Source organism: Apostichopus japonicus, chromosome 20 (assembly GCF_037975245.1).
Source record: "Apostichopus japonicus isolate 1M-3 chromosome 20, ASM3797524v1, whole genome shotgun sequence".
Classification (NCBI taxonomy): Eukaryota; Metazoa; Echinodermata; class Holothuroidea; order Aspidochirotida; family Stichopodidae; genus Apostichopus; species Apostichopus japonicus.
The window spans coordinates 23,022,778-23,042,337 of record NC_092580.1 but is presented as its reverse complement, the minus strand read 5'-3'; the positions used below and the strand labels follow the sequence as shown (position 1 = coordinate 23,042,337).

The following is a 19,560-nucleotide window of genomic DNA, read 5'->3' as shown; positions in this document are numbered from 1 at the left end:
TTTCGGACGCTTGCTCAGGTCAGCGGTTTTGGGTGTTAGAATGCGGGTCCAACCCGCGAATTGCGGGACAGTTGGGAGCTCTGCTATAGCCGGGCAGCGAATTTTATTTCCCAAGCAGCTGCAGGTTTGCAAGTGTGCGTAAATAGTCGTTCATGATTGGTCGGAAAAGTTACGTCATCACCATAGAAACCTTCACTTCGAGGTTCTGCATCCATTTGTTGCAACGAAGATATACCCGTTCAAAATTACCCGTAGCTTTTCGTACATATATTTAGATATGTTTGGAATTGGTTTAGATATATTTAGCACACTATAGTATTGTATGATCTACTTTGATCGAACTTTTCTGTGAAGGCATTAATCGATAACATCGCACAGTGAACGTTTCGTACAGGGTGCATCACACATGCGCTGTAGGCCTATATGTATTATAAGTCTGTACACAGTGCAGTGACGGAAATATATCATACTATACACTATACTGTTTTGCGTATATTCACTCAAGACTCGTGAACTCGCGTCGTGTAGTTGCTTTTAGTGTAGGCCTACCCATTCCACGAAACGAATTCTGATTTCAATAGAACGGCTCACGAATAGTGGATCACGTAAACACGAACCAAATAGAATGTAGCGTATGTATCATAGTGAGGTCAACATGCAATCCAAGAATTAAAAGTAATGTTAGGGCGTTTGAAGGGAGACCCCTTAACTAGACTCAATCAAGTGTCAGTGTGTAACTCAGTATATGTCTTCGAACTTCCAAGCGTTGGTCATTATTGATGCTGACGTCACGAGCAATCTGATTGGCTGAAAACTCCGTAATTGCATACCTGTTTGGGAAAAAAAAATTCGCAGCCGGGCAACAATTGGAAAGAAAACCACATTGTAAAGTTGCAATTTGTGTTATAATTACAACTTCACACTGTCATTAGGTGGGAGTACACGGGTGGGGCAAAGTATCCCGGGGGCTGCAGCATTTTTAGACACAAGAAACTTTTAAATACACGTAAGGAGATGATTTACTATGGAATGTATCTTAGAGCCCTAGTTGGGGTCAAGGGAGGCAAAAGCCACGGAAGATGTAGTCTTTGGGCAAGACATTCGTTATATATATATATAAATACCGTCGAATTATAACACTAACTGAGGGCGCCCTTCCACAAATCTGCCTGTCAGGGGATTAACAGATTTTCGAAAGAGGATACGAGGGCGCACTCATATTAATTGTAACAGGCAAAGTAACAGCAGAATGCTATAGGGTCTTGAACAAGACTACCGAAGCTGCATCATTTTCAGATTTCTCGTAGCGATTTTAAAGCACAAATATACCGCGAGAAAGAGACCGTTCAATTTGTCCCCAAATCCCTTAGGTGTGATGCCGGAAGCTTTAGCATTTCGTCATATTTCTGTGTTTTCTCGTGGCGAACATAAATACACGTAAACACAATTCAGAAAGAGGGGTTAACAGATCCCTGGAATGTATTCCAAGCTCTGCAGGTGGGTAATCCTGAGGACTACCGCGCTTGTAAATATTAATGTCCTCTTTTATTTAAAGCACAGAAATATATTTTTGAGAGGAAATTCATTTTCAGCGGAATGTAGGCCTACTACAAATGCTCCGGAAGTTGTATAGCCTGTTACTGTTAGCCTAATATCATCCATATCTGGAATTTCTTCATATTAAATGTTATTACTCTAACGTTCAAGTGTTCAAGACCACGGTAATTTCGGCTTTAAGTTTGAGACAGACTATAGGCAAAGGACTTGAGACCAACTTTGATTGTCACTTTTGATTCTCAACCCCACCCCACCCCACATTTTAAAATAAGAAAAATAAGTTGTACGATAAAATAGTCGAACCTTGAATGCTCCGGCAACATTTCGATACAAACAATTTTTTATTAAATAGTCCAAAATAGACAAAAACCTTGAAATCAAATAGTCGATATTTTCTCTCCCACAGAAACACCGTTGTTGAAACGAAAATGAATTAGTAATAAACTTACTCCCATTGATAATTAATTAATTTCTGACTGGTAATGTTTTGCATTTTTTTTTACTTTACTTTACTTTACTTCTCTTTCTCTTACTACACAAAGAAGTTATCACTCGTTGATCTCTGAATCGAAAGAAAGTTTATTATAGAACAATGAACTTTGATGAGTCACCGGACAGACAGGCAGCTCCGTGCAATATAAAACAAACTTGTGCTTCCATAAATAACAGGTGGAAAAAAGGAAGTATTTCATTTTCTCTTGACGTCACATGAATGTATTTAAACTTTTACCTAGTGCCGGGAGCCGTGATGCATCATCATTTTGTCTAATTAGTCTATTCGCCGTTCGTCTGATTTGCGTTAAAGACGTGACAATGAAATACATCATTAGTTCTGTATGATTTCTGATCAGCTATATACATGATCATCATCAAATAAAACACCGAGGGCGCTTGATTCGAGCTGACTGTATATTTAAATAGGTCCTGTAGTTTGACTTGTTTTGTTTTGTTTTTGAGATGTGTATTTGTAATTTTGGTAACGGTAGACCGCTTGCTGTTGTTATACTAACCCTTGCCATGCTTTTGTTTGGAAATGTAAGAATTGGGGAAACTACAAAACTCTGTTCTTATGCTGTTGTTATACTAACCCTTGTTACGCTTTTGTTTGGAAATTAAAGAATTGGGTGAACTACAAAACTCTTTTCTTGTCAGAGAGACTGTTTCGTTTCTGCACTGACAGCCGTGTACAACACTATATGCACTCAGGTAACACAAAACCTACGGACGGGCATCGAAGCCTATATACATATAGTAGCCAGACTTAACATTGCATACGAAATGGATGCAAACCTATTCAATTGATTCACAGTTAATGAATACATTGAGGAGCAGAGTCTATTGTAAGACAATGCAGAGGTAATATAGAGCAGGCATGCATGAGGGTAATTAGGCACACACAAAAATCTAGTTGTAGTTTTCCGTATGGACTAGCTGCAAATGTTAACAGTCTCCAAGGAAAATGCTTGCATCTGGAGCAGACGATAGTAAATTTACGCAACTTGTGTTTTATAGCACTAAAGGATTCTATAAGCGCCAAGCTGTATGAATTAATAAAGAATGGTAAAAAATGATGAAGCTCCGCGACATAGATTACCGTATGAAGCGGTGAAAATTAACAAAGTTCTTATAGGCTTACGTTGTGTGGGGACAGGGATGTGACTCCTGTGTGAGCTACACGGGTGCAACTCCTTCAGGTTAGCAGAGATTTAGGTAAAAACTGATAATTTATGAGAAATGAGAAGCAAAATAATATATAGGCAAAAACAGGAAGTTACTTCCGACAGATGGAAGCAGTAACATATACGGTACTTAAAACAATGACAAACAAAAACATAAAAACAGGAGACTATTGCAGAAAACAGCTTCATTTCATTCAGGGTATGCCCCAGACCTGCCACCCTTCTCAAGAAAAAATAACAACTAAACAGAAACAAAAGCGGTACCTGTGACGAATTTAATTCTGAAGCACTGTAGCCTACGGCGTTCCTAAACTACCCCCCCCCCCCCGCCCCGCCCTCCCTTTACATCTAACCAGCACAGAAGCCTCCCCTGGCTTACGAATTCTATCGCGTGAAGGGAAATTTTAGCTGAGTGATGTACTAGCCTGGAAACCAGAGGAGAAGGTCTTTAATTAACAGGGTTAGAACATGGAGGGTCTGTGTTACCTCCATGGTTAGAATAAGGATATTTTCCAGCACTATAGTAGTATATGTTTACGTTGTTTTAACGTTTTTACCGTTACATCATTTTGGAAGAAGTAGAATAGTGTTTAGCGTCGGGTAAGGCAGAACAAGGGGGATACAAGAGCGGATGGGGAGTATTCTTCAAGAACTGGGAAATCCACAGATGTGACGTTTCTCACATTAGCATTACATTAGTGATACATTTAAGCTCATGATCATCCACTAATTTGCTTATAAAACAAATTTTATTGACTCTTTTGTTATCGTGATAAAGCAGTCTAAGAACTATCAACGAATGATTTGTATAGCAATATGATAATGACGTAGGCATCTCCCCGCCATTCAACTCCTACTGCAGCTTTAAGCTTATAGACAAGTTGTCATTCAGTTTGTGATGCTCTCTCTCTATATCAGGGGTTCCCTAACTGGGGGACGTGAATCCCCAGGGGTTGCGTGAGTCCATCCCAGGGGGTTCGTGAGATGTTTCTGAAAGTCAAAACTAGAGTTCTTTTTGTTGAACTAAAATCTGATATATCATATAATTTAGTAATGTACAAAAGTCGTACCTATCGACAAACTCTTTTCGCGTTCCATACGCATATGTGGCCATAGTAGTACCGTTCCGTGCATGTGATCATAACTGAATTATGAAACAGACACAGGCCGCATGACTTTGGTGAAGTTGGAGTACGCATGACAGTACGTCGTGAAAGATTAAGAGCTGATCTGATCTTCAAGTTTCCAAATAAATATTTGTTTATCTTTTGTCTTTTTTCATTACTTTTCATTGCATTTCCCCATTACCCCATTTCATTACCCCGGCTCGAGTCACTCCAATGTATGTCGTCCAGTTACAGAATTGTTGACAATTGACAATTCATAATCATGGACGTTAAATATGAATGTAAGAGACTGACTTCAGTCAGCTTGCGGCTTTGATAAGCCAATGATCGAGGCTTCTTCGCGAGTTCCTGCTTGCAGGAGGATCTAACAAAATACTTTACAATATTACACTATGAACTTGATCTTTTAAGAAGCACTGTTATGCGTATTATAGTATAATAATGACTCAGATCGTGTCTTGCAAAGTTGGGGGTCGTGGACAACTCTGACATCCACGGGGGGGGGGGGTCGTGGGGGGGGGGGGGCAAAGTTAAGGAAACTCTGCTCTATATATATGGCATTATTATACCGACTGTCAAGTAAGACATTGTTTCCACACATATAGCAGCGTACCTCTGCTGAACTGTTGTTTGTTGCACCCCTCGTAATAGCTTTCTTCTGAGTCCCTCAGTCGAACTGCGGGTCGGCTACGCAGGCAACTCTTCTTGCAGTTACAGTGCAGCACATTTAAATTACTTGTGTATTCCCTTTGCAGTAGGAAGTAACGCCTATAGTTTCTCCTCATGAGGTTTCCGTTTGCTATGAAAACTAACCGCGCATTTGTTATTTAAAGGAATGGTCACATAGGAAATTATTTACGTTGCAGATATAGTAGACAGACATATATTGCTTGATATAAGTATAAGATTTTAGATTTCTTTACTTGGTCTCATTTGTAATCATAACTCAAAAGTCGTTTCAATTGTATAATATTGTCAGGGAAAGGGAATTGGGGGTGGGGCAGATTTTCGATTAACAATACATGTTGGAGATATCCTTAAATTGTTTGTATATGTCGGACCCGGATAAACATTTGACCCATTTTTCGCCGCTGACGCAATATCTGACTCGCATCATCAGGTACCGGTATCTACACTCGATGTGGATCGGCTGATATGTATAACACACCTCTTACTTATAGTCGGTAAACAACAAGACGATAGCATGATGAACATACAGTATATAACTTCATTTTGTTGGGAAATCGGAAATAAAAATGAGGTTAAATGAAACTTTGTCCCAATTCAATTCATTTTCGTTTCAAGGGTTTTCAAAGCAAGCACTTTATGAGTAGCGCCTGTGCTCACCCACCCCGACCCTCACCCCACCCCACCCATCTCCCACCTCCTTCCCTCTTCTTGTTCGCATTCCTCGTAGATTTTGGCGAGCCAGTGTCACCTCAAAACTGAACTAAGACAAAATATTCCAAAACATTGACTTATTTATAATTATGATGCTATACTACCACTAGTCCCGTATTCCTGTAGTAGGCTACAAATCATGTGTCGTTAGGCCTATATTCTTCTTTAGTAACGGTTTGTACTGTCATGGTATGCAATATTCAGGATCAACTGTATTAATTTTAGGCCATGGTTATTGAACACCACCTATTACCTTCGACCAACCTTGTCATGCTATGCCTTTGCCTCACTACCGTACTTCCTACTTCACCCGCCCCCACCCCTCGCGCTCCAAAAAATGTAATAATAGTAACCATAGCTTTTATTTTGTTATAAATCAAAATAATACAAGATAAGAGAAAACATCATGCAATCAAGCTGATTTAAAAAAAAATGTAGCTTTTTCTATACCCGATTTGAAAGGGCGAAGGCTTAAAAATATCCATTAGAGAAATCAAAGTTGTTCACATGCAGGGATATCCAAGAAGGTGTGAGAGATTCTCTTTAAGATTGGTTGGTTGCCACGTTAACACGGAGTGCGAGGGGAAACCGGAGATTTCCATGCATATAGCAGAACCAAATTGATATAGTTTCAACTTGAATCTTGAGTCGGGGATGTAGGAAAGAACGTATAATCTAGTGAATCCTATAGAAAAGAACATTCTTCAAATTCTGAGAGATCATACGGAGACCTAAACACAGACGGAGTCGACATATTAAGGCTTTAAGGTTGCCAGAAGAGAAAGTGAATGATTCAACTGAATTATTGCTTTCGTTTTTATAGGTTTTATCCATCATCGCACACGTACTTGTAACTCGACCGTTCACTATTCAGAACTACGCGGAAGTAATCAACTGCTATTGAGCACTGTGGATAGGAAACGTCGAAAATCTCTGACTTCTGAAGTGTCACACACAGGCTACTGCAATAGTATAATATCATTGTTAGCAAGAAAACATATTGAGAAATGGCTGATGTTATAAGAGGAGACTTGGCAAACGTAAGTAGAAATTAATCTTGTTACACAATTCTTAGCAATTTTTTTTTTAATTTTGTAAAAATGAATATGTCAAATGAGGTTGTTATATCCATGCATGAATGGAAGTATGCTGTGACTGTTGATTATAACCTACACTGAGTTTGTCTATATCATATAGCTAGATGTGTGTAGCATTTGTATGATGTTACTGGTCAACATATGACAATAATCCTAACATATCATTGTTTTTCTTATATACTACTTCAACCTTTGTTTCGGTTTTCATTGAACCCTCATATTGAATTTATAATCCAACGTTGTGTTCTGTACGGTATAGTTATCATATGTAGGCTACAACTATAGGATACGCCACCTTCCAAGCCGGTACCTAGCAGTGTCTGAACTTGATAGTGTTGTTTTAGCCTGAGGAACTTTGCCAAGCCGGATATTGGAAACAGATAGCTCAACAACATCTATGACAGGGTTGTCCAACCTTTTGCAGTGGAGGGCCACATGGAATGATTATGATGAAGGAGGGGGCCGCATGAACCCTACGCTCGATTTTTCGATTTTTTTTTGACCGAAGCCCAAGGCAACAAAATGTGAGCACTGCGCGCGGAGCTCACTTATTTATTTTCCTTCCTGATAAAACAGTTGAATAAAGTCGAGCCGCCCCCCCCCCCTCCGCTGAGAGAGTGTCACACAAACTGACCTGTATGCAGTTTTTTGGACCCAGAAGATTCGAATGATTGATTATATAGCTTCAAATTGTTATCAATAAATCTGGTCACTAAAATTTCGGACCGTAGAGCATCTCTGGCGGGCCGGACGCAACCCTGCGCCTGGCCGGACTGTGGCCCGCGGGCCGTAGGTTGGACAACCCTGATCTATGATGATGTATCACATCGGTTGGCCTGAAATGCGCGATGGAAGAAGAAATCTAATGGAATCAAAATGTGGTTACTTCTATTATTAAATTAGCGGAGGAGGCTTTCTAATCCAAACTTTTGGTATAGCCTACGAGGAGTATACAGCAAGCATGAGTATTCGACCGTATAAGTATAGTCATATAAGAAGAATGCCAAACGGTTGGTACGAGTACTACCTCTGTACCTGATACGAGTGCAACGTTATATAAGCCTGGGTACCTGCATCCCCTGTACTCAATCTTACACTACAGTATCAATACACTAGATCTCCCAAAATGCCGGAGTACGAATTGACCTAAACGAGTACAAATCGACGTGGTCGAGTACACATGCAGGCTAATTGAATTCAGAATGCGGGTAGAAGTGCGGACTCACATTAAAGTCACATTATACAGTTGCTTGATAAACCATTATGGATATAATATATTAGCAGCATGTAAACAGACGTATTTATTTCAACCATTTTGAGGTATAACTATGTACGAATGCACATAAGTCCACAGTCCACTGTACATGGCCTCTACACCTGGCACTGTATGTTTGACCCGCTTATCTATACAGAGATAATCCGCCTATAAGTTTACTTGGCTGTATAACCTGTACGCCACATGATTTATACGAAACGTATACAGTGTATACCGTATATGTCGAGACTTCAATTATAGGAAAGATGATACGTTATATGTCATTATACATAGGTACAGGCATATTACTTATTTGCCTATCTCACAATCATTAGCTGATTACTAAGAGGTTATGTTACTTCCGGGTTGCGAGGAGAATAGATTCTTCGTTAACATTATTTGTATCTACAAGACAGATTTTAACATATTTTATTTGAAACCAGTGGCGTAGGAAGGTACTTTTGAGTGGGGGGGGGGGGGGCTGAAGACTGATGGCCAGCCTGGGGGAGGGGTCTAAGGGGAGGGGGTGTCCCCCTCCCCTTTGGAATTTTTTGCATTTCCAGGTGGCCTCAGATGCAATTTGGTGCAATATAGCACACTTCAACACCCACTCCATTTTGTAAACTTAATTTTGTATTTTCACCTGGCCTTAGATGCAATTTGGTGCTCCAAATGAGATTTTTTTTTCTCATTTGGAAATGAAAAAGGGGTTTTCTGACTTGCGAACCGGGGGGGGGCGGAATGATACTTCCGCCCCTCCACATTTTTCACTGGGGGGGCTGGCGCCCCCAGCCCCCCGGTTCCTACGCCCTTGTTTGAAACAAAACTGTATATAGAGGCTCCGAAACTTGTGTCTCGATGGCGAAGCTGAGGGGTTTGTTAATAATTGCTTTGATGGTTTGAATCGAGTTATACACATGTAAACGGAACATTAACCAATCCTTTGTGACGCCAGCATGGCAATTGTCTGATACTATCCTTGCATTGGTGCTTTGTCGCACGCAAACATGTAACGCACACAGTCCACAATCCACTACTACAACATGATGTTTCAATTTGAATTATAACCACCACTTCCGTAGAAATTTTCTGTAATCTGCGGCTTGAATTTCATCCTGACAACGTAAACCATACGTCTGGTGCAGTGTCTCATGTTATATACAGTTAAGAAATTACAGGGTAAGTCCGTGAACTTTGTTTACAAGTATTGCTTCCGTCACTAGGTCGTGTAGGACGAGACCCATTACAACTTGACAAAAGTTACATTGCTGCAATTAGAAGCAAAAAGGTTGAAAACGAATTATGCAAAGTATCCGGTTGTCTTTGACTTTGATACACATTTCTAAATTCTAATATTTACCACTGGGTTATATATGAGCTCGCCGAAGTCGGGTCCATCCCAGCCCTAGAATTGTCACTGGTTGTAGGCCTATGCATTATAAAAACGAGGTATGCAGTATTGCCTAACCCTATATCAATAATGAAATTATTTCAACTCACTCTAACTATTCGTAACCCTCTTTGAATTTGATATGGACAATAAGAACAATATTTTAATACTGAGCGCCTCTTGCGAAAATGGCAAGAAGCTATAAATAATGCAACATTTCACTAGGCTTCCACGGGAGTTTAGCTAATAGGGAGGGGGTGGGGTGGGCCGGGGGGTGACAAAATGAATTGTGGTTGTGTGAGGGATACACGGGGAGGTGTTACTCTGCCGTTCTAAATAAGAGCATGAATTTTTAACGTAAAATGTGCCACATACTTCTACAATATACTCCCTCATATATAAATATAACACACACACGCACAAATAATACTCATAACTTGGATGTTAACCTATCGAGGTTTCACACCAAGTAAAAAATGCTATTTATATCTATAAGATCATGTTAACGGTTGTTCATATGTTCTGCCATTAGCGAAATACATACAAACACAACGATATCATATATAGAGTTCATATCACTATATCATAGCCACCCGTCGTGCATAAACATGCAAGTATTCTTTGTCTTGCAAATTAAATAATCATAAGTATATACGGTGCACCCGAGCTGGTGCACTTATCAAAAAAGGATTCACAATTGAGTTTAATCCAATAACGTCAGATTTTAGGCTACATAAATATCAGATGACATTAGTACAGAGTTGTATATGTACGCATGATTCACTCGCTGATGAAAGAATTCAATAAGAAACCGGTAAGGTTACATCATGAGAAAACCCAGCGATCCAGAAATGAAAGCAATTGCATACTTCATACTTTATTGATCAAAGGCAGGAAAATCTTTGAACTTATGTATTGATCTTGTCCGAAGTTTTATTATAGTGACTCAAAAAAGTAACAAGATTACTGATGCAGACAGTCATATATATATATATATATATATATATATATATATATATATATATATATATATATATATATATATATATATATATATATATAGAAACATAATATATGGCTATAACACGCACCACTGCCTTGCAAGACTACGATTTCTGTCTATTGTGAACTTTTATGTGTCCGAATATCCGTTGCGACATGTTTATGATTACCATTGAGAAAAAAAAATCCAATAGAAATATCAAGGTGATGAGTTCAGGTTTATTATCTCTCTCTGGTGTTGAGTTTTGAAACGAAGAGAAATACCCCCCCCCCCCCCCCGAAAAAGAAAACTATAACTTAATGTCTCTTTTCAGAATCACAAGGTAGCCGTTATAGGCTTGGCTATGAGATATACATACACGCAAACATGTAAACGTCATTTTTTCAAGGCGTCAGTGGTTTTTACGATAAAAAGAAAGGAATACTGTGAATAAACGGCAAAAATACGTATTTTGTTTCGTGATGCTTTCATTAAGTGATCTTTAGGAAATATTTTCATTCTTTTCCTTGTGAAACAGGAAAGTTCAGTGAAAGTTGCAGTAGGCTATATATCGTACATACTACAGTACAAATTACAACCGTGAACACGCGGTAAAGTAGTTATCTCTGACCAATATATAGATATCCAGCGGGCTCTTCTCTCATTCCAAGTAGGTCACTCTAATAATTGCGGGGTATACGTTGCTTTGTATTTGAACTGTACCATTCCTAACATCAACGCATATTTAAGTTAACACATTTCTCTACATTAACACAGTCTTCCCCCAAATTTAAAATGCTTGCCAAATGTTAATATTTTTAAACGCAATATGAAAACTTATACATCTTGTTTAGATGTCTGATGTTTGTTTGTCTATCTTTCTGCCGTCCTTTTTGTGCTTTTGGATGTTTACCGTTTTTCTACTGCATAATATTGTATATGTATTTTGTATTGAGGGCTCCTCTGGAAAGCAGTGCATTAAAGATGACAAAAATAAAAAAAAACAACAACAAAACAACACCAGGGACACCGGTGATATCTGTAAGCACTATAGGTCTATATAGCCTACCGTACAACATCGCCAGTAACGACATGTACATCTGCACATTGAGACAACTAAACACCAAGGAAGTATTACTCTGACTATCCCGTGATGCAACACGTCATGGCAACGAGTGTCTTATTCAGTTGGCGACGGACTGGCTGCTATTTCATCAAAGCGTTTACTTGTCAATATACAGCTCAGTTTTTCATCCGGCTGATATTAACAATATTATTTCTAGAAAGTTTCAATTCAACTTCCTGATCATCAGTAAAAGATTAACGTCTACGGACTCGAGTATGTAATTTAGTTATGGCCACTGCTACGAATTGAAACTCGTCACATGTTGTTATTCATGTAAGCTTATATGCCCGGTTGTAAATGTATAACGTCGTTGGAGTTCTTGACCTCAGCATTTATATAATATAAGAGCGTGCACCTATTTCCTTTAAGTTAGAAACTCTCACCTTACTAATAAAAGTGTACTTTAAATTACATCATTAAGCGTCTGACAACCGAAATTACCTGTTTCGATCCACTATAAATCTTTGCGTTAATAAAAGAAACCTGCTATATTTATGCTAAAGACAAAGACTTAACTTTACAACCACTTCTCTGATGTTATTTTACTTAAATAATATACATAAAAAAAGACAAATTCCTCTTGACATCCTTTCCCTGTCTATTCCTGTGTTGCATCGGGTGAACTTATTGGGATGAGATCCCTGGTTACACGCGGTAAAGAAGGTGTGGCTCCTGGCTGGTGCCAGAGCATATGCATGGCTATATAGAGATTTCCACTAACAAGGACTGGATAGCACATTTATTCAAACCCCGGGCTTGTATATCTTGTATATATCACTGGTGCGAATCCCGATCTAGCCAAAATATCATAGTTTGTAATTATTGTTCAACTGTTTATATAACTGTATAACTTCATTATAGTCACTAAAATTTATTTTGTATATGTAGGCCTATACGGTATGTGTTCGATTGAGCTTATGTGTAAATAATACTAATATCAGAATACTTGCACACACACAAAAAGTCCTTGTACCGGTTTCAAAAAGCTTAAAGGAACATACCGGTTTATAGCAGTTGGACTGTGTTGGTAAATCCAAGTATCCCGTCACACAAATCATGAGATGCACGAGTACACGAGTTTTATCTCAGAGTCATGCAGAAAGTCAAAATATCACATGCGTTTGAAACGAGGAAATATCGTTGTGACCATTATAAATACATACATACATACACACGCACTTACATACGTAAGTCAGATCCTTGTTTCTGTGTCAATTTGTCCTTGAGAATGTCTGTAGGGGAAGACTGAATGGTTTGATGAGAGTGTATGAATGTATTTTAGATCCTCCTGCAAGCAGGAACTCGCGAAGAAGCCATCATTGGCTTATTTAAACCGCAAGCTGACCGAAGTCAGTCTCTTATATTCATATTTAACGTCCATGATTTTGAATTGTCATTTGTCAATAACTCTGTAATTGTAAATGGACGACATACATTAATCTTGGAGTGACTCGAACTCGCGACCTAATTATGATCGAAAGGCACCGGCGTTAACCACTGAGCTAACACTCCTAAAAGAACACTCCTAGAGAATGCGTTTCATTTCCGAATATTTCCTTTATAAATGTTCTGCAGTACTTAAAACCACACATGCCCGGTTTAAAGGACTGGTGCATGTTAAAGCTACTATATTATGCATTCAACATCGACGGTCTACAACAGCACTTGATTTCGCAGTTATATTGTGTAATAAATTATCACACAATCACGATTTTTTTTTTTTTTTAAACTAAAATTTTGGCCTTCTCACAGAGATCGAGCGAATGCAAAATACAAACCAAAAACAAAGGTTCTTTGTTATTGTTTTGGTCGAGATCAAACCATTAATCTGACGAATGGTAACATATTATGTTTCAGTATTTTAGTTTTCAAGTTTGATTATTTTACCGGTAATTAAATTAAACGCAAAATGTTTCTTCACGGAAACTTCGAATAAGGTATGACTGCAAATCGTGGTGCTTGGGTACCTCGTTTGGTTTACAAGCATAACCTATACCTTAATGAATCGATACAATAGAAACGGATACAACTTAAATTTTGCACGGTAAATGACACACTGTTTGAACGATCCCGGTTATACACGAGGAGCACCCGAGGAGGCCTGGTGGGTAGGTGAGGGGGAGGGGGTGGGGGGATTGGGATGGGATGGGGAAAGGAAGTGTGATAGAGGTGAAATTGGGACATCATTTTCAGTTTGTCCTGAAAGTCGGATATACATTTGCCTAAATGTATAAACATAAAGTAATAAGATTCTCTCACACAGTACTAATAGAAGATTAAAAAATGTTAATGAACATTGGCCTGGTCCATATGAAACGCATCTTTAGCTTTCATTTCTGTCGTGTTCGCTTTTGACGAGCTATATCTGTGAAGAGAGAAGGAGAAGACAATAATTATGGGAAGATACTTGATATTACTATAATACATATATACGGTATATATGTCTCACCGTTTGACGTATACACCTTTGTACGTTGATGCAGACACATATAGGCCTATACATGCCGCCGTATATGTATGCATTTGTGTTTGTGCATAATTTTAAATATTTCGTGCATATTTTTATTCAATTATGTGCTTTCTGAAATGGTGGATTTCTCAATGACTGTGTGATAATTGTGCATGGTTTGACTAGCAGGCGTGGTCCATAAACATGATTTTTATTTTTCAAGTTTTCGTCAAGTTCCCCGGTTCATGTGTATACTCATCACTCATAACGCTGACACTTGCGGAAGGATAAATCCACTACAAATGTCAATTAATGATGGATCTTGTTTAAATTGGTAACCACTCACTAAGTGTTATATAGTTCCGCAAAAAAAAAATCATATAAGTATTCCATGCCTAATGTTTTATAAAGCTTAATTGTCCGTCATATTAATTTAAACGGTTACTTTGTGGCAAATATTTAACCATACTTGTCAACATTTGTTCCCTTATTGTCCACTCCGCCATTTCGATAGTTTGAGGCACCATGCATGAAAGGATCAACTATATGTAAACAAGTAGCAGAAGTGTTTATCACAACACCTGCTGAACACTAAAAGTGTGCCCGGAAGTTATTGTCTCTCACATGCAGTACTATTGTAGTTGAAATATTCATATTGCAATTTAACCATTTATATTCCATATCGAAAAGACTTTTTTAGCTTAATGTTAACAGTTAGTAAAAATGATTCACTTTAAACTTCGTCGAGATACCTTGACAAATTGCATTGGGAAAAAATATGTTATTTAGATTACAACGCAGCAGCTGGCTTTTTGTCCTTTTTCTCCGCCGATTAATTTTAATGCTTTTAATGCCTTTTTATGCTTTTGTTCAGGTGCCGAATGAAGTCGGTTACACAACCTATATGCCTATACTGTTACAGACTATCCTTCAAGCGTAATAAAGCATAGTTGAAACATGTTATTAGATTGCAAACTGCACTGCTGTTCATAACCTAAGTGTGTTCAACGTACTATCGCAACTTGTCAATATTATAGTAAATAGCAAAACCAAATATTATTAGACTCAACTGCCTCGTACTAGCAGGGTGCTCAGTGAAATCTTTAAGTCCACGGTATTACGTATGTTTCTTAAGAACCTCGTTTTTATTATTCTTAGTGAGCCTGAATGATGTGCTTAACTCCAGCATATATAAGCTTACATGATGGAAGCACCACATATTCAGGCTTGACGAGAGGCGAGCTACAATCATGGGCCCGGGGTCCAGCAGGGAGCATGGAAACATGGGACAAAGAATAATGTATCCTCATCTTCATAATATTGTAATATGTAGACATATAGGCTAGAAAAACATCAAGAAGTAATCCGGTGGGTCCTTTACCTCGAAACTATCCGAAATAAGACTTTAAGTGAAAAATAAAGGAATAAGATAAAGAAACAGTGGGAGATTTCCTTCGAAAAAAAAATCTAAAATATTCACATTTATTAGTTTTATTTCAGTAGATTTAAGATCAGAGATGGGGAGCTCGCGTGGCTAGGTATAGGGAAGAAGAGTGAGTTTGTCTCTAAATTCGCTCGTACAATAATTATGCAGCTAACATGACTAGTTTTGTAGTATCCACGTCTGTAAATAGAATACAATGTCAACAATGATGGTGGCTAGTACCCGAGGTAAAAATACAGTTATGGCATACATTATTCTGACAAATGTCTCTCAAGTTCATGCTGATGTTATGTTCACTTTGTATATATTTTCTAGATATATTGTGGTAAGACTGAGAAATATATGAAGGAAGTTCAGCATGTCCTAATCAGTTTCCGTATAAAAACGTTTGAGCCACAGCTGTTGTAGTTCGAGTTAGGTTTTGAGGATTAGCGCCATCACTAAAAGTAGTCGCCACACCTGTGCGTGAAATTCAAAGTCAGTCAATACTATCCGTAGCGTAACCGGGTGATGTGTAGTGCAACAGGATTCTACCATGAACAACGATCTCTTATAGTTACTAGACTATGCCATCACTGTACAATTATATTTATAAGAGTGGCGTTGTGCCAGTAAAACTTGAGCCATATTAGTTCCACTATACTGCAGGTGCATTACGTTAGCTATTTATTTTTTCTTATCACAAATGTAACAAAAACAATAAAAAATAAAACACGTGGGTATATTGAAGGCTCTTGTGCATATTTGATTCTTCTCTAAGCGCATGGTTTTCAGCATGCTTATATCATTTCACAAACATTACAGGTGCCAGTATCGTCGATCAGCATTGCTCTCATTCCGGATACGATGGTATCGCACCTACTTTTTCCTCGTCAAATTAAGCCTTTTCAAAAGACATGGAATTAAAAATGAGCAATAGATCAACGAACTGGTCTTATTAAACAGATTGGCCAACATCCTATTCAATTAACAGGATAATATCTTACAAGATTTACATACTTATCACGTAAATCCAAATTTTCTAATTTGAAGCTGATATTCTTTTCTGAATACATAGAAAATAATTTAATTTAGTGGCTTGTATTTCCGGCGTGTATGAAGTTGCATTGTGCAGACAAAATGTGCCTCAGCCACTAACATTCCCCATCCTCCCAAGTAAAAAGATAATAATTGGTTCACATTCTTTTGGTCCTTAGTTCAATTTGTCACATCTGGACGACGCCATTGATAATGAAGCATTTTCCCTATTTCAAAATGACCACCACCAAAAGATACAGATGTCTAAGCTTATTCACTTTTAAAGCAACGCCACCAACACGATTTTTAGGCAGTTGAAACAGCGTTGGCCATTAGCACAGCCCACACGTGTAACGTGTCTAGTGATTGTTTAAGAGCTCTGTTGGATGCACTTCGGTGAACTACTTGATGGTGTGCAAAAAGTGCGTTGGGTTAGTTAAATCGTTAGTACACTAATTGTACATACCACAAGTGGTCCATCATCTGATCACATCAGTAAAAGTCAAGCTTATTCTTCTGTCAAGTGGAAGTTTGTTCTCCAACGTGGATTTCCAAGGTTTATACATCCATAAGCTGCTTATCTTCGCTTTATCTTTGCAATATCTTCTTCGATTTTGAATTAGTTTATTAAGGCAAAGGAAGGACAATGTCGACCGCAGTGAATACAACTGATCCTGATCTGCCGTCTTACATGTACCCCTCAGTAAAGGAGATTGATACAAGTGTCAAGAAGGTAGGCTGGCCTCCGCATTACTTTGTCTAAGTCTAACTTAGGACTAATACATAATTGGGGGTTAACCAAATAGGCTATAAGCCGGATCGTTAATCTTTCGGGGTTTCATTTACATGTTCAGAACGATAGAACTAGAAACTGGGCCCTATGTGTAACGCGAGTTGCAGTTATATGCAACAGATTGCGTACCAATGACTTCCCGTGTATTGTTATGGCCTGGGCAAATGAAACTGGCATAGCCGCCTAGACTAAATTGCCTGGCAAGTCTTACTGTTGAAGCCAAAGCCTAGATTCCAAAGGAACTAGTACAAGGCATTGGGCACAGATATAACATGGCAAACATTTATATTTTCCCGACATTGACCTTGTTATTTTTACAGTCATGTTACTGTTAGCCTGTTAGGCTATAAAATTGCAAAAGGACCTCATGATATATGAGTTGGTCTGATAACTGTTTAATTAATGCCTTATCGCTCTACACAAAAATAAATACCAAGCAAATAGTCAAATGTTAGTATTGCTACATACATGGATCTGACTTTCAATAATGGCCCAAATTTTGGTCATCAATGGCTTTGTGCATGATTTGAATATAAAGTTCAAGCCTAGTGTGTGTAACTTGAAGCATCAGGAAGTCATGTGCACTGTAGGCTAGTGCATTTGAAAGTATACAGCATAATTATTTTTGACAAATACAGACTGACGGCAAAGCTTTCTGATTTCAAATTCAACAAGGCAGGGGAATCATTTCTGATCCATTTTCTGCTCCTGTTACCACTGGCAACACCCTGTACCAATGGAAGTGAGCCCACCCCAGTGACAATATCTGATCTAGTCTCATCACCAAGGTCCATGAACCTCCCTCCTCCCCCTTCCCTTTTTTGTTTTGGACTGTACTGTATACTGTACACCTCTTATACATTCAGTGTAAGGAATTTGCACTTTTTTCATGCAGTTCATGTACACTAGCTCACCAATACAAAATTCTATCTTTTTTGTAGTATATATATTATGTTTATTGAAAGATATAGCTAAGCATTACAATTGGTTATAAGCCAATTCTTGATACATGTTTGAAGCTTAGCATTCTTTTAGCTTTGCAAAATCCCTAAGTCTGCCTTCATTGTTGCTTGACATACTGTACTCCTTTGGACACTGAGTGTTAATGCAAATTATCAAAAGTGGGTGGGACTTAACCGTTGTGCTGAAAACATCTAGTTCTTTTAATACCCTGGACCCAACTTTGAGCTACTGGTAGCATGCAATTAAAGGAAATGTTTTGTTTGGACCATTTTGCCCATTTAACATGATGTATATTATAGTAAATTTGAAAAACGTCTGTAAATAAGTACTGTAGCCTACTTCTCCAATGGGGTAGTGTACATGCTGTAATTGTTATACATATTCAAATAATACAACTTTGCTGCATTTCCCCGAACAAAGTATCGTCATTTCGGCTGTAGTCAAAGTAGTAAAGAGGTACTGTATATAGACTGTTTCAGTTGATAGGATAGTTTAGAGGTTATTGTGTAATTGATGTACAACAGGATTGTGATCTAATTAGCTACCTGGTGAAATTTGCATTCAGTTTTGATAGGTGGAGGTTAAGGTTATTTGAGGTCAATAGAGGAAAAACTGAAAAGCCTGGTGAATAAAATAACCCCCAAAATACAGCTTATATGGACTTAATACTTGCTTTGTAGATCCACCTTAGTAGCGAGTACAAATTAATAAGGACATAGTCCCTTCAAGGCAGTTTTTGTGTAAAATTTTCTAGTGTAGTTGTTAGGGAATAATTTAGTGTCTGATCAACTTAATTATGAGAAATTTGAGTGCTTTTCAAAACAAACATCAACACTGTGTACTTCAGCGTCAAACCTACCACATCTTAAAGAGAGTGAAGACTTGCGCACAAAGAAACGTCTGATGCCGGTACTCTGACCTAGTTTCGAATGAGTTGTATCAGAAGTGTTAGACGCCACCAACAATCCCAAAAAATACACACACAGCTTGCTACCATCGGTAATAAGACACTAGTGTACAGTTGATACATGCAGTTACGGTCAATACACACAACACAGTGTACATAGCAGCGATGGACATCTCAGGTCCAGATAAAAGATAACAAGATATCATGTTTTATTACTGTCTGCATTTTGTAGCGACAAGAAAAAAACCTTCACTTGCAAGCAACGGAAAGTTAATTTTTTTCAGAGGGCGGCAAGCGGTTTGGGGCGAGCCTTCAATGCCTTTAATAACAGAGATATGTAGCCTAGCTTAAACCCAATATAATTTTCATTGCA

At 38.3% G+C, this 19,560-nt stretch overlaps 1 protein-coding gene across 3 annotated transcripts in view; it reads left to right on the top strand.

Moving 5' to 3' along the window:
* The first annotated feature begins 6,384 nt into the window (after positions 1-6,384).
* Positions 6,385-19,560, top strand: part of LOC139960967 (testin-like) — a 73,971-nt gene continuing 60,795 nt past the window's right edge. Inside the window, exon 1 of one of the 3 annotated variants that reach the window (XM_071959705.1) lies at positions 6,385-6,804. In XM_071959705.1, the coding sequence (XP_071815806.1) occupies positions 6,772-6,804 (33 nt within the window). In that variant the 5' untranslated portion in view covers positions 6,385-6,771. Of the gene's footprint in view, positions 6,805-16,960; positions 17,258-17,574; positions 17,599-19,560 lie in introns of those variants that run through there. The other 2 variants (XM_071959704.1, XM_071959706.1) reach the window with 2 other exon arrangements.